At 40.1% G+C, this 16,714-nt stretch overlaps 1 protein-coding gene across 1 annotated transcript in view; it reads left to right on the top strand.

Moving 5' to 3' along the window:
* Window positions 1–7,528, top strand: part of Ccdc148 (coiled-coil domain containing 148) — a 173,518-nt gene extending 165,990 nt beyond the window's left edge. Inside the window, exons 12-14 of the mRNA XM_051184658.1 lie at window positions 887–1,004; window positions 3,011–3,151; window positions 7,297–7,528. Coding sequence (XP_051040615.1) covers window positions 887–1,004; window positions 3,011–3,151; window positions 7,297–7,443 — 406 coding nt within the window. The 3' untranslated portion in view covers window positions 7,444–7,528. The remainder of the gene's footprint in view (window positions 1–886; window positions 1,005–3,010; window positions 3,152–7,296) is intronic.
* Window positions 7,529–16,714: the final 9,186 nt, after the last annotated feature.

Consider the following 16,714-nt stretch of genomic DNA (forward strand, 5'->3'; position numbering starts at 1 on the left):
TAGAAAATACTGCTGTGGATACTAAGGGCAAAGGGCACTTGTGACTAATGTGACAAAGCGAGTTAAAGCTGTCACTGAGAGAAGACCAGCATGGCCTAATCCTCCTGAGAGAGCGTAGGTGCCTGCTTTTGTAAAATGGTGCATCTCACCTCTGTGAGTCAATGGAATCGGTTTGACACGAAGACAGCGATAATCGAGGCTACTCCAGTACAGGCAGCAGAGAGGGCTAGGTGAGCTCATAGTGGCTAAAACTGCCCCACATGTTAATTTCTGATGATTTGAAAGGAGATGGAAAACAAATGCTGGAGGGAAAAAAAGGTCATGTTTTTGCTGCCATCTACAGATGTCAGAGTGCAATTTTAAAAGTGTCTTACCATGCCCACAAGCCTGCTTTACTGAGCCACGCTATGCATGAAGCGCAGTTTAAGTAATAGTAACCTAAATAACTTAAGCACATTATTACTGTAATTTATTTTGCCCTGCTTTTTAAAACTATGAGCATTTATTCAGGGATGCAATCTTTATAACTGCTCAAGTTGTGTCCAGGCTTGTCATCAGAAGGCTGTGTCACAACTCAGGGTCCGGTGGTCGTTGCTCAGGGCACAGTAGGTGAAGCTTTGGCAGCTCGATGACAGGGTCAGACTTTAAAATGGTGGCATCGAACACAGAGCTCAGCTGGATTTCACTCCAGGCTCTCCTGTTTCTCTCTGGTTACTAGAATTACTGTAAATTGCCTCTGATTGTTTGGATATGAGAAATCACAACAGGTAAAAATCAACTGGTGGGGGTGAGGTCCCCTCTGAGTTGTCTCCGGTTGCACCCTTACCTGTGTTCTGTGTGAGTTAATTATTGGCACACCTGCCTGTCCTGTGTCTCTTTTCCAAAGGATTAAATATAGACAAGAATTATTGGAGAATCGTTTGATGGAGAGAAAAAAACTGGCCCTTCAAGAAGTTCAAGAAGAAGAAGAACGAGAGAGGCGCCTGGAAGCCCTTCGAAAACAGGTGGTTCCAATTTAGAAATTTTTATTTTTTCAATGTTTCTACTGATGATATTATTACTGGGGCCAAGTTCGTGACAGCTGCTATATAAAATGTAACTTTTCCAAACTAGGACATGGTTTCCATTCCTAGGAGCCAGTTGGGTTTATGTTGAACCAGGTCCAGCTTCTTAATACATTTAAAGAAGTTTATCAGCAGCACTTAAAAAGCTCTCCCAAGCTCTAAATGTGTCCATATCTCCTCTAGTTAGGTATCCAAACAGTATTTGTTTGCAGCAGTGAAACTGTTTCCAGTCAAAGGACTGTCCTCAAAAATGTGGTAGAGCAAGATAATCCACTCTGGAGTGGGAACCTTTGCTTGGAAAAATCCCACAGACAACAGGCCTTACAAATACCCCTTTTGTATAGAAAGAAAAGCCTACTACTGCCTTGCCAAATAAGAGCAGGCAAAAGTAAATGGAAGTAGACAGTACATGGCAAACACAGGGATTTAAGAGATTGGGAAATGGGAGATGGTTCCTCTGGTAATTTTTCTAAGCTCTAACTAATCAGTGATTTCTTGAACTGATAACAGCGCAGCCTGGCCAACGGGAAGTGGCTGTGTAGTTTCCTTTCTAAGTAAGTAGAGGTCCTACAGAGTGATGGATGAGATTTGACCTTGGGTGTCCTTCAACTCTGCAACAGCTGGCAGTACTCAACAGCGGGAAAAACTTGAGTCAGATATTTAATCTGTCTTGGCTTCATTTCCTCATCCGGAAAAGAGGAATAATAATGGTGGTACCTGCCCCATTGGTTGCAGTAATTGCAGATCAAATTTGTGAGCACTTACTTACTAATTGCAAAGCCCTGTTCCAATGCTCCTCAGCATTCCTTACGAGGAAAGTATTTTCAATGCCTCCATGTTGTAAAAGAGGAAACCAAGGGGCTTTCTCCTAAGTCACATAGCTAGTGTCAACTGGGACTCCTATGAGATGCTCTCATATCATCATCCTCTACAATAAAATAGACCATAGAGATGACTTTGAAGCATAAGAACATAGATTCAGTCAGCAAAGAATTACATATTCTGGTTTTCTGGAGACAGACTTATGTCACAATTACTGAATACAATATATGTCACAAATATAACTGATAATTACAGAGTCCATGTGACTAGAATTCCTTCTATCAATCAGTTCTTTGTAGAAAGAAGCTCTCTGTTCCCATCACCTCTAACCAGTGTTTAGAATTGTAGTATAAGGCATTTGAGCTAGGAAAGCTATTATAATTAAATTACATTTGACCTGACCCTGGTCATTTTATCACAGTTTTGAAATAGCATTAACATACCATTTACTTCATGAGGATTCTTGACTTGACTTGCAGAATTAACAAGCCGATGTTAGTAATGGTGCATATGATTGACAAAATTAGTGGCTTCTTTTCATTAAGATTTGGGTCAGAACTGTTATTACTATGTAGGACAATGACTTTGTGTTAAAATGACTGCAGTTTTACAATAGAAAGGTAACTCATTGTCTCTAATATTCCTAGAAGTCTACTTGCCTAGTACAATGGAAGTTCACCAAGTTTGTCTTGTAATGAGGGCACAATTGACTTCACCAGAAAGCCTCACAGTCTTGGTACTTATAACCATAGATCAATAGCTGCTGAAATGAATTTTTGTTGCTTTTTTTTTTGTCGTTTTCAAGGTGATGGAATATACCAGTTTTCTATGTAGCATTCCATTTGACTTTTGTCAGACAAATAAGTTTATATCTGAAATCAATCATAAGCGGGACTATTTAATCATTAGCGAATGATCACGATGTTTAAATGTCTCATTTGACATGTGTTTTAACTCCTTTGTAAGGTTCTGGGACTGACCTGGATTTAACGTCCTTGGCTCTTTCCTCCACAATTTTATATTTCACAATATGTCTTTAATGGTCATTAAACAAACCTATAATCTTACCGAGAAGCATTTAGCTTGTACCCTCTTCTGAGTGGCCATGCTTTCTCATCTCTCAGGTTGCTGTTGTTGTTCAATCTGATCCAGTCAGAATGATGTCAGAAACAATGGCATGGAAAGCTAGGACAGGCACTGAAAATGAAGATGAATTTATCCTTCAAAAGCCACTCTTCACTTTGACTACATACAATGAGCAGCAGGTAATTATGGGAATTAGCAGGATTGGTGCAAAATCCATGCTGAGAGTAGGAAGTACTGCTGTAGTGTGTGTGTCTTGAGCTACAGATTATTTTCAAGATTTATGTTTAAATACCCTATGCATTAGTACATTTTTACTTCTAAATGATAATACACAATTACTGCATGATTCTAAATATTATAGAATTGTGACATAAAACAGTTTAAAGTCATGTCTATCACTGAAAAAATAGAATGTTTTATTCAAAAGTTATTGATATAAAAGGGTTATTGATATTATTTTACAGGTCAAAGATTTCTCTGTTGTCCTATTAGGAATGTATATCTAAATTCACAATGTAAATCCCATTAAATAAGCAACCAATGAGTTAGACAGGCAGAACTGAAGACTGCTGTCCCAGGTTGTGTCTTAGACTGAAGGAGAAAACATCTTCTGTGGAAATGTCCTTGAGGGATCACGAAGCTGTTGGTAGGAGCTTAGATTTGATGTAAGATATGGCTGGACCTGAAAAGGGAGATTCAAAAGAATTTTTAGCAGGAGAAGGATGGGAAAGAGGACTTATGAGTGAATGGATATCACCAAAATTAAGGGAGAAAGCAGTTATGAATTTACAGACCTAGGGATAAAAAAGCCCAAATCTTCAGAAATCTGTTGCCAAACTTGTCCATAAGGTCTCTCTTGTATGCCGTATATGAGTCAGTGGATAGCAAGGTGAAAATTTCATTCTTTAATAGTCAAACAGGTATTTATGAAATAGACAACTATATTCTGGTTCTGTGTGAGAGTGTGGTTCTTGGCTCTATCCCAAATGGGCCAGCCTGATCCTTCCTGGAGGTAAGGAGTAGAGGGTCCAGGTCAAGAAGGAAGAGTATTGTATACAGAATTCATACACAAGGTTAAGGCCAGTTCTGTGCTGCATGTGGGGAGAGAATAAATGATTATCTCTGATGGCAGGTTAGTTATGGAGATCTGAGCTTGAAGATTTGGGACAGTAGCTGCTAAATTCATTCAAGGTGACTGACAGTTTAAAGGGGAAAAAAAAAACAGTGTGTATAGGGAGAATTCCTTAGAAGAAGGTGTGGGTAGATCTCCAGAACCATCTGCCAAAGTGGGGAGCACCTGCACCCTAGAGGACTTTGCCCTAAGGGGCTGGACCGAGCCACCGGGGTTTCCCAGGCAGAAAGAAAGAAGCCCCTTCCTTGACTGTCTACTGTGAGCTGGGCAGGGGCACAGGCTAAGTGCTGAAACGTGAGAGTAGAAAGAGGCTGGAGCCCAATGGCAAGACACAATAAGTCTTTCTACTCAGACATCAGACCTTGATCCTGTGTGCAGACAGGATATTTTAAAGCAGATAAAGTTAAATAATGACGTTTGTTTGTTTGTTTGTTTGTTGTCACAGGGTTGGGGGAGGGGATTCCAGACAGGGTTTCTCTGTGTAATTGTTCTGGCTGTCCTGGAAATAGTCCTGTAGTCCAGGCTGACCTCGAAATCACAGAGATCCACCTGCCTCTGCTTCCCGAGTGCTGGGAAGCAATATTTGTATTTTATCCTTGTATCCCGAATAGAAAATTGATGGATGTTGGGGTAGAGAAGTGGAAGTGGTGGTGAATCATGAGCAGCTCTGACTGGAGAGGGGAAGGCTGAAGAAAGTGAGGATGACAGCCTAGACAAGCACCACTGTGAAGGGCATGCATTGTGAATTCAAAGCCACACCCTCGATGTATTGGTTATGTGCATTTGCCTAAACTATTAACATCTTTATGTTTGCTTTCTTCATCTTTGAAATAATTACTTGCAAAGTTCTTGTGGGAATTAGAAATAATAAATATCAACTGCCTAGAATATTGCCTGGTGTTCAGCAGTAATTCGACAGATTATTGCCATTTTGCGGATCTGCCATTAACCGTGTAAGGATACAGAAGGGGAAACAAAGCCTGGGGAGAATTAGTTTTGTTCATGTCATGTTTAGGGTGAAGGGGTATAAAGCACGCTTTTGAGAAACTGGCCTTCGGGAAGGAGAAACCTTCTTTCTCTCTTCATTTACTTTTTACCTAAAAAATGAATAATGAATCATATTAAAGCTTCACAGCCCCGGAGCTGCAGAAAAAGGTGAATCCTGGGCAGAATTTGGGAGGTAGTGGCACACAGATCACACAGAGAGTGTGACTCCTTGAAAGCAGGAGAGAATAAATGGGGACAGAAAAGGAAAAGCCTGGGACTGAGACTCAAATGGTTGTTTCTCCAACAAGGATCTTTCAGTTATTCCTGGCCTCACATGCATCACTACCCCAGCCCTGCATCCAATGCATCACAACCTCAGCCCTGCTACCAAAGCATCACTATCCCCATCCCTGCTTTTTATTGGTTGCCATTGCATCTCCCTTTTGAAGTATTTGTAACAGTTGGTTCTTCTCTACTTCCAGACATACTTAGGTATTTATTCATGTCTAGACAATCACTGTAGACTCCTGACTGCTCCCTCCTCCACATCTCTCCTTTCCCTGCCATCGTAGTTTATTCCGACTTTATAATCAAATCGATCATCTTGTGTAGTCACACTTTCGTGCTAACAGTAGAAACAAACACCAAGGCACTAGCTAGAGCAGATGTCAAGACTCTGAACTCCACACCCCAGTCTCATTTCTTGACAGAGCTGCTCAGTGGCACAGCACTCTGCCCAAACTCCCCAATTCCAAAATTGGCCTGCTTCATCTCAGCATTTGTATGTGAGGCCTCCCTGTCTGATTAGATCTCTCTTCCTCTCCCTCTGATTTAAAGAAAATTAAGTTCGATTTTATGGTTGCCCAGCTGTTTCTTACCCGATGCCATCTTCCTGGAAGCAGCACCCCACACACCTCCATGTTTTGCCACGCGAGGCACAGCCACAGGTCATCTGCACTCCTTACTTCCACTCACTCAGAATGCACTGAGGAAGCTATCTTCAAAAGCTTATGACCTTATCTTTTCATAGGGCTGGACTTCAGATTCAGGTAAAATGCCATATTGGGTATAAATCCATACGTGGTCACCTCTTATTGTGACACAGTGTGGTGTCATTTAAGACTGGTAGGAAAGGGATTAAGGTCCAATCAAGTATAAATGAGAACAGAAGTTGAGCTATTTTTGTGTCTCCTCCTACTTAGCATGACATGGGTAGGGCATTTTCCAGTTCTGTTTGAATAGAAATCTAGCCTCAGATTCCCTTTTCCAAGGAGTAACCCATGTGATTATGCTTAGCTTACACATTACTAAATGACAGTGACCTTAAAGTGTCTGTTTGAAGATGTTCAGGGGGCTGGAGAGATGGCTTAGTGGTTTAGATCACTTGGGGCTCTTGCAAATGGCCTGGGGTTTGGCTCCCAAACTATCTACCTACAAACTCAACTCTTTGAAGCACTTGTTGTAAGCATTAATATTACCAAATTTACCGAGATCATGGGGTGTTTGTTACCTATGCTATCACTAGAGAAGCTGTATTTTGGAGGTTATTTTCCCCATAAATACCATCTGCAAGACTTATAAATTCCATAGCCACATTCTTTCCGCTTGCTATTTTACAATTTGACTTTTAATTATGTAAGTTTCCTTAACTAAATCACCACTCCCTCTTCTAGCCTCTGCAAGTACTACATATCCATATGGTGCATATATGTGCATGCAGATACATACTCATACATTAATTTTTTTAGTGATATCATCTTAAAAATATATTCCAAAGATTAGTTTTATTTATTAAAGTAGACATATTTCTTAATACTTTATTTATATGATTCTAGCCAGCAATACATAATCATAGTACTGGAAGTAATGTCCTTTTATTTCATCATTTAATAATTTTAATATATTGTATTTGATTAAAGTGCTATATAATATTTAATGAAACCTATGTTGGAAATAAGTAATGCACTGGAAAATGATAATGTTAAAAATGGTTTGGACAATTTTAATAAAAACACTATAACCGAAAACAAAAATAAAAACAAAACAAAACAAAAAACTGTGCAATCACAGAACTAGCAATAATTATTGTCATCTAACCATCTACCTTAAACAAATATCCAACTTGGGAAAATATGAAAATTACTGATAAGGTTTACTTCAGCTAACTGAGTTGTTGTTTATTTGACTTACACTTTATATCTGCAGATAACTTCTGATCCTAGACTTCGATTTGAGCTAGCGCTTCGAGAAGCTGGACTCCATAAGACACTGTACGCCAAAGAGATGCTACCAAAAATCAGTCCTCAGAAGCCTCCAAGGAAGGACACAGAGTCCACTATATTCAAAGTGTAGAGGGCATATGCAAACACCATATGAATATGGGTAATGATGATAACCACTTCTAAATGTTTAAAATCCACAAAATGTATAAATCATATCATTTATTAAACAACTTTGCCGTTTTTAATCTTCAATGTTTTGTGCTCTATTTGTTTTTCTTTAAGTGCCATGTGCTATTACAAAATTCACCAAAATTATGGGACTTTGGTATACATGTTGTCATTTGTTAGGCTGTTATTTTGGAGGGTTTTTTTTCCTATAAAGAGGAGCTGAAAATAATCATTTGGAGAAATGACACATTCCACAGCTACATCCTTTTCTGCTTATTGTTTCTCCATTTGACTTGTAATTATGGAAGCTTTGGTATCACTAATACTTGTATTGTTTTTCGGTTTACTGTAATGGAGGAGATTCAACCTTTCTCTATATTTAGAACCCAGTTTGGTACATCATGCTCATTGCAAGCCAGTCATCTGAGCAAACTCTATTTGCAAATTTGCCTTAGGAAGACATTAGAAGTGGTGTCTCCTTCATGGAAATACCGATTTTATCTGGGAAGACACCGCTGTATGGTGGTTTAGAAGGAAAAACAGACATTTCATGACACTTGAAATATTAACAGAAGTTCCAAATTAGCTAAGAAATACCTAGGTGACTTTCTTGAAGAGAAGTATTTCATATTAAACCTCATAAAATTTTGGCTATTTCTAAAGAGCAGTGATTCGGGCAACAAAATGTCTTGTTAGAACTTCCAGTCTCTAGTAGTAGCAGGAAGACTAATCTTTTTTTCCTTCACTTTATTACCATTTTATATACCATTACCACTTTATATACCACCCACCTCTAGCCATGGGGTTGTTTTCTCTAGGTAGTTATGAGAACACATTGAAAACCAAAATATGCAGGGCTGAGGATAAGGCTCAGTTAGTAGAGAACTGACCTATAATGCCCAAAGCCCTGACTTTGATCTCCACCATCCTATAAACTGGGTGTGGTAGCACACACCTGTAATCCCAGCACTGGGGAGATGGGAAGAAGGAGCATCATTCTTTGCTATGTGGTGAGTTTATAGCCATCCTGTACTACAGGAACCCTGTTGAAAAAAAACAAAAGAGAGGGAAGTGCAGGAGAGGGGAGATGAGGGAGAGGGAAAAGCAGGAAGAGAAAAAAGAGCAGCATAAAGAACAGTCTGATTGGAAATCTTCATGGCCACCCATGAGTGTAAATGAAATCAACCCAGCCTGTCAGTATACATTGCCTTATTTGTAAGAGGTTCCATAGGGGAAAAGGTCTTATCCCTATCCCACAATTCATCCCAATGCTCTTTGCATCTTTATAAAATCTCATCAAAAAGTGTTGAGATCCTTAGGAAGAGGTGGAGAGTAGTGAGCATGGATTTGTCTTGGGGGTTTTTCTGGGGGTCAGCATGTTAATTTAGGGGGCTCTGACTGTAAACCTGAGGGAACCTGCTGCAACAGAAAACATCCTGTGCAAACAGCAAGATGCAGATGCTGCTAACTAAGCCTATGGATCCTTGCAGGCATGGACATCCATGCTGGAGTCCTGGGAGCACATTCAAACACTACTGAAATATTCTTTTTAACTCTCTTGGTATCTAAAGACTACTAGCTGGTGCCCCCTTGTTAGCATGTAGCTCTGCCATTCTGATATAAAGGAAGATGTCCTGGGTTGTGATAAGAACTGAGTTGTGATTTGGGCAGCAGTCTAGCCATTGGCTGTGCCCAGACCCAGACTGTAACAGTTTTCTTTCCTTTTTTAAAATTGTATTGACAGTAGCTATTAATCACTGAGTGCAAACTGAATGCTTAGCTTAATTGAGTGCTTTCCATATATCTGATTGGTCTTGCAACCTTCTGATACGGTTCTTGTCATTTTAAAGGTCCAAAAATAAGTTCGGAGAGATGAAATAATATACATCTTATTGGTTGTCTTCAAACAGAGACATTAAGTTAACATAGTGAACCCTGAGCATTTTAAAGTAAAGTGAAAGAAAATAATCTGAAATCCAGATGATCAATAAACACAGGAAGCGATAAAAATGCTTATTCAGACCACGCAGTGAACAGTCAGTACCCCCTGATGGTCAGCACTGCCCATGGGTGTAGTAGCCACAGGAAAATGGGAAGATTTCCTTTGGTGGCACAGGCTGTAATTCCAGCATTTGGAAAGAGGAGGCAGGAGGTCAGGAATTCCAGGTCGCCCTTAGCTCTGTGCACGTGGAGGCTAACCTGGGCTACATGACACAATGTCTCCAAAGCTAAAAGGGCACAAAATAGCTGTGTGGTGAACACACCTGTAATAGGAAGTAGGAGGAATAGCAGATCAAGGCCAGTCTCGGCGTACAGAACGAATCAGACACTGTCTCAGCCAAGAAAGAAAAGGGAAGGAGGGTGCTAGCATTAAAATAATAAGCATTTTATCTTTCTGCATGTTTATTAATCATCTAGATTTCAGATTATTTTCTTTTACATTACTTAAAAAGAGTCAGGACTCACTACATTAATGTCTGTTTGAAAGCAACTGATAAATTGTATTATTTCATCTTTCTGAACTTATTTCTAGATCTTTAAAGGGAGAAAGCACACCCTTGCCTGCTGAGGTGGTGGTTTTTAAACCTTCTGATTCAGCAACTCTCCTGTTAGCTGTGTGCTATTGAGCAGCCCCTGATGGCATCAGTGTGTAGGCAGCAGAAACTGGGGTCCAGGAAGGAAATCAAACTAAATTTCATCAGTAGCAAACTGGACAGACATAAAAATGGTGATATATTTGTTTATGGAATTACATATCACAAAGGAAATGGGGGGATTTATTGATATGGACATTATACTTACCCAAAGGAGTGAAGTGTCATATTTCATTTATCTCAAAGAACAAAAATCTGCCAAGATAATTTGTATTACTTATGGCTACATGGGGAGGGGGGAAACAAACAATAGAGAGAAGCAAGAAAATGAAAATCAAGTTGAGGATTACCTTGAGTAGCAAGGCAGGATTGATGATCCACATGTTCCTGAAAGTGTTATATTGCTTAACCAGGAATGTGTTACAAAATATTTCTGATCATTTTCGAGTCTATGTATGTATTTTACATACTGTTATATGACAAATAAATCCCAGCAAGTTTTTTAAAAAATGAATATAAGAAAGCAAGTAATTAAAAGCACAATTTGCTTATGTCACTGTGCATCAACAATAGTCTTTTCAGTTAAGTTCTGGTATAATGACCCCAGTTTGCATACATTTGTGAGGTAGGAAGACCTGTCCCTTCTTGGAAGTCTTCCTTCTCTTGGCATATCATAGAACTCCCTAGTCCAGTGCCCTGTTCTACTTTGGTTCTTGCTGGTCTAGTTTTCCTGGATGGCTTGAAAAAGAAAAAACGGAATACATAATGCATAGCTAAGAACACCAAGCATTAGATTTATGTGTGCTTGCACTGTGGTGTATGAGTGTGTGTGTGTGTGTGTGAGAGAGAGAGAGAGAGAGAGAGAGAGAGAGAGAGAGAGAGATAGAGATGGGGTATAACAATAACAAAAGTGTATTTCTTGGTGATGTTGCAAAACTAATTGAAACTGTTCTGGAAAGATGTTTTAGCAGTGAAGAGTGTGTACTGCTCTATCAGAGGACCCTAGTTTGGTTCCCAACATCCATGTTGGGCAGCTCAAAACTCCAGCTCCGGGAGACCTGGTAGTCTGTACTCATTTGTGCATGGATGCACACATGCTCTCACACTCATACACACATAATTTAGAACAAATAAATCTTAAATAGGGAGAAAGCAAAAGAACCACCTTCAATCTCACTGCAACTAAATGACACTATCCGATTAATCTCCCAGTCTTTGAGGGCAGTGGGCTGTCCCCTTCTGGAGGAAGACTGTGTTATCAGTCTTGTTGGAAGCCCCTCCTCTCAGCCATGAACCCACAGTTTAGGCTCCCTTCTTACTTCCTCTTGTGGAGAAAGTTGACGTCATTTGAGTTTGGGGCTTCCTTTCTTCTCAATGCTACAAGAACTTTATTGTTGCTATTCACTTTCTTTTATCTTTAAGCCTTCCTTGCATATACAAATATGGTGGAAAAATTCCATCATTTGAATAAATGTCTGTCATCCCCATGTTGTCTTCTAACTACCCAGCTATTTCTTGCCTCTCCTCTAGGAACATCTTTAAAGAATTGCCTGGAGACACTCAATGTCTCTCCTGTCTTCTACTGCTGTCTCTCACTCGGATTCAGCCTTGTCATGTTCTGGTATTGTGCTTAGCAAGGTCACCAGTGAACTGCAGGCGGGCACATGATGGTCTTTAATCTCTGTCTCACTGACTTGGTAGCAGCTTTTGGTCCAGGCTACAGCAATCCTACCTTAGAACAAGTTCTGGTTTCTGTTACTCCTCCTGTTTTACTTCCTATTACTTTGGCTGTGTCTCAATTTCCTTTGCCAACTCCCCCCATCTCTATCCAGCTCTGCATGTGGGAATATTCCAGGACTGCAACCCCTTAGGCCTATTGCTCTTCATTGTTGTTACCCAAGGGTCATACTTAAACCTTATAGGTTTATTTTTGTTGGATTTGGAGTGTCTTTTAATGCAGTCTTTACCTTCTTGTCTTCTTCATCCCTTGCAATTTATTTATTGAAGAGCATACATATACATATAGTGCTTCCTATACCAGACTTCACCCCTAACCCTACTAGTTCCCCTCCCCTTTCTACCCTTTGTATTTGCTGTGGGTTTTTGGTTGCATCTATCATTATCAGACAAGATTCTGATTCTTCTTTATTTCCCTCCAGCACCCCTTCCTCTGGCTGCATAGTCTCTTCCACCCATTGGTGGGTTGAGCATTGGATGTTTTGGGAAAGTTTTACTACTGCTAATTCTCTGTTCTTAGAGTCATTATCTAAGAATCACATGGTTAATAAACTGTGGTGGTAAGTTTCTGTCAACCTATCACAAATCTGGGAAGAAGGAACCTCCGTCTGAGAAATGGTCTCCATCAGATTGGCCTATCAGCATGTCTGTGGGACACTTTATTGATTGCTAGTTGATATAGAAGGGCCCTGCCCACTATGGATAAGGTGTGGTACCTGAGAAAACCAGAGGGAGAAAGCCAGCAAGCAGCTTTCCTCTGTGGTTTCTGCTTCAGGCTCCTGCCTTGAGCTTCCAGATGATGGACTATGACCTGTAAGATGAAATACGCCCTTCTCATTCACAAGTTGCTTTTGGTCACAGTAGCATAAAGCACAGTGGGACACATTCTCCAGAGAGACCAGGCCTTCTTCCTTTATTACTAAGACCCTTAGGTAAAGAAAGGTTTTTGTCTTTTTCTTTTCCTGTTATTTAGTGGTGTAAGAGAAGCCAACCTGTTTGTTTGCTTCTTAACAATTTTTTTTTAAATAATGAATTGGTTTTCAGACAGCCTCCAAAGATGGTTGACTTTATTATATCCTTGTGATCATGGATTTTAATATTTTTAGTCTTATAATCTTTTGAAGAGATTCTTTCTCATGCTCCAGTTATCCCCTTCTTGAGCTCAGTAGGTCTGACTAAGCAATCTGGTAGATTCAATTCCCTGTGTTATTCCAGTTTCTGGTGCTCTGTACAAAAACTTTTGCTCAAAACTAGTGGATTTTTATCTTCCATCACTCATTGGTTTGCAGTGTTACAGACTCCAGAATCTGTAGTAATCCCTTATCACTCTAATACCAAATTACCATAGAGTTGGGAGGCTCATGCAGTCCATTGTAGTCATAGTTTTGGATATCTGAGATCAGAACAGGATCTGGAATCTAAAATCAAGCTGTGAGCAGAACAATGCAGCTCTCTGGGGCCCGAGCACAGAATCTGTCCTTAGAACTTCTAGAGCCTGCCCATCATCCTTGACTTCGGCTCCCTTCAATTTGTCTTCAAACCAGAAGTGACAGATGTAGTTTTTCCCACATTTCAAGTTTTACACTCCTCTTTTACCTCTCTCTCTCTCTTCCACTCGTAAGGATTCTTGCAATGACTATGAACTAGTGAGGAAAATCTCCCTACTTTAATATGATTGGTAATTTTGATATCATTTGCTGTGTAACCCAGTCTAGGCTTAGGAGACAGGCTTTCTGGAGTCATTTTTTGACCTAACACAAGATGTTTGATACTCTGCAGTCATTTGCTAGATGAGGCCATAGTCATCTTAAGACTCAGGTTGGTTAGTTGATCACTCACTGACACAGCTGGCTAGGAGCTCATCTGAGCCTGACTCTGGACCAGATAGATGCACATGTTTTCCTTATGAGCTGGGTTCTGGGAAGAGACAGAGAAGCAGGCATCTTAAAGCTCTGAGGCCTGTGAAATGCTGCTGTAACTGGCCTGATGTATGTCTCTGCACTCCGCAAAGCAGTCATAGTTCTTCCCTAGATGCAGGGTGGGGGCGGAGGGGGGGGAAGCTGAGAGATGAGCTCCCCTTATCCATGATGTGTGGCATTGGCTGACCTCCACTGTAGAAGAAATAATGAAATAGTAGAGATTTCACAGCCATCTTTCAAAATCCATCACATTTGTCATCTGGCATAACAGGATGAGCTAGGCTCATCCACATGTACTCTTCAGACCTGGAGTCGGAATTTTCTCTATCAAGCTCAGCATCCCAGTGTCCCAGGGATGGGAAATAGCATGTCAAGACCCCAGTTTAGATGCCCGGATTCAATGTTTCTACTGGATTTACCTTTTGTTCTAGGTCCTTTCCATGAGCATTGTGTTCATACATGTACAGCCACATATATACACACACAGACATACACACACACACACACACACACACACACGCACACAAATAAACCCAATATGTAAAGATCCAACATCTTACTCCATTTTATTATTTCTCATTCAAATTCTATGTGGGTTTTGCTTCATGTCTTCCACTTTCATTTGTATTTTCTTTTTTCCTTACTGAGGATTCTGTTGTTCCTTGACAAGAAGTCAAAATATGACATTATTACTCCTTGTATTATCCCACATTTTATGCACATAACAGTCAAGATAAAACACCAATATGACAATGACAACAATAAATTCTTTAGCTATGTACATCATACTCTTTCCCCTTTTGTTACAAATCCATTGTATCTTTGTTGTCAGGGATCGTGTAAATTATATTTTCACTAGCCCCTAATTTCTTTTCTAAAATTGTTTCTTTGCCAATTCATGTGTGAATATAATGAGACATGGGCCTATACCTCCATTTCCCCCTCCATCTCCACCTCCTACTCTCCAAGCCCCACATTCTTCCATCTTCATGTCCTCTCTTTTTCCTAAATAACCTGCTAAGGGGCTGAAGAACTGGCTGGGTTGGATACCCAGCTCCCATATGGCAGCTCACAACTATCCAGTTTCAGGGGTTGGTTTTGATTCTCTTTTCTGGCTTTTGATGACACCAGATACACAAGTTTTGCACAAATATACATGCAAGCAAAACATACATATATATAAAATACAATTTTCAAACATTCTTAAAAAATAAACAGTCCAAATAGTGAAAATGATATGTGCATGGGGGGCACTCTCTGGAACAACCCATCAGTGGTCATATACCCCCAAAAGTGATTTTCCCTAGACTTCCCACAGCTCCTCAGTTAGGGACAGAGAATCACAGACCCTCTTCCATCCATACTACTGTTTTAGCTGACTAGATCTTGTGCAGGTCTCCATAGCAACTGTGAGTTCATTAGTGCAATGACCAATTCATGATGGCAGCATTCCATAGCAATCCTCTCTTATCCCCAGCTCTCACAATCTTTCCACCTCTTCTTCAGTGTTCCATGAACTTTGGTACAGAGGTTGATTTGGCTGTCTGCTCATAATTACTTATTCTTAGTACTATGACCAGTTCTGCATCTCAGCACTGACTGATGCCCTCTGCAAAAAGGAGCTTCTCTGATGAAGGCTGAGAGCAGCTCAGGTCTATAGGTACAGACATAGCCAGTCAGGAGAGAATTTGACAACAGGGCCAGTTAACCAAACAGCAATGGTAAATTTACCTAGGGCTGAGGCTGTACTTTCATCTCACTTTGTAAGCCAGCGTGTTTTGCTGATGTCTGTGGTCTCTGTATCAGCTTTCCACTTGTCGTTTTGGTGGCCTATATCCTGTCTTAGGGAAGATTCCTTAGGAGTTGCTTGTGGAAACCATATTTTGAGTGTGTTAATAACACTGTTGCAGGCCTTTATAGTTTCAAATCAGTTTTTCTAAGGAATAAAATGCCATATTTACATTTTCTCCCCTTAGCATAAATGTCAGGAGGCCAGTTGTAAATGGTTTTCTTTCCCTGACAATTTCCTTCCTTTTTTTTTTTTTTTTTTTTTTTTTTTTTTTTTGGCCTGGCTGCACAAGCATTTCCCTGCCTTCCTTATGATGTAATAGTCACTGAGATTCTGCTGATGCGAGTCACTCTGGCTGGCCACAGTCAGCAAAACCAGTTCCCTCTTATGACACAGATTCAAATGTATTCCAGAGATTGTTTATAAATTCTACTTCTTTAGTATTTGTTATATTATTACATTTTTGTTTTTTTTTTCTCCCCAAGGCCTCTTACTAGGCTATTAGGATGAGTTTTCTCTTGGTCTTCTCAGGCCTTTGATCTCATTTCTTGATGCTCTCTCCGGGTTAAGAAACTTTTTGCTTGGAAATAGTTTCAACTCTACAAAGAAGCTAAAATCTAAGAAGTAATACCTTTAACCAAGAGTCATGTGCTATTTCACATTCAAGGTGCTTTATCATTTTTGTGTTCTTACTACAGACATACGTGTGGACACACATATATACGCATGCATACATATGCTCACACTCATGTACATTCATTTGCACATGTATTCATATATACACACATTCTCTCTCTCTCTCTCTCTCTCTCTCTCTCTCTCTCTCTCACACACACACACACACACACACACACACACACACACACACACCCCTGATCATTTGATAGTACTCTGTTCTGTCAGGCTACATCTGCTTACTAACGGTCAGAATGCTAGCTTCTTTAAGTACAGAGAGCCACACACAGTGAGATGTATCACTGCTGTAATGCTGCCCCCATGTTTCAGCTTTGTCCTCTGAGCCACTTACAGCCCCTGTAGCATCTCAATCAGGATTCAGTCAGATGGCTGTTGAGTTTCACTGTTGGCTCTTTAAGCTCCTTTAATCTGGTCCAGCTCCTGCAGTTTTGCCTTTTACGACATTGGCTTTTTATTTGCCATAAATATCTGTACCTATAATGTAAAGGTTACTGTGTT

This window comes from Phodopus roborovskii, unplaced genomic scaffold (assembly GCF_943737965.1).
Source record: "Phodopus roborovskii unplaced genomic scaffold, PHOROB, whole genome shotgun sequence".
Taxonomy (NCBI): Eukaryota; Metazoa; Chordata; class Mammalia; order Rodentia; family Cricetidae; genus Phodopus; species Phodopus roborovskii.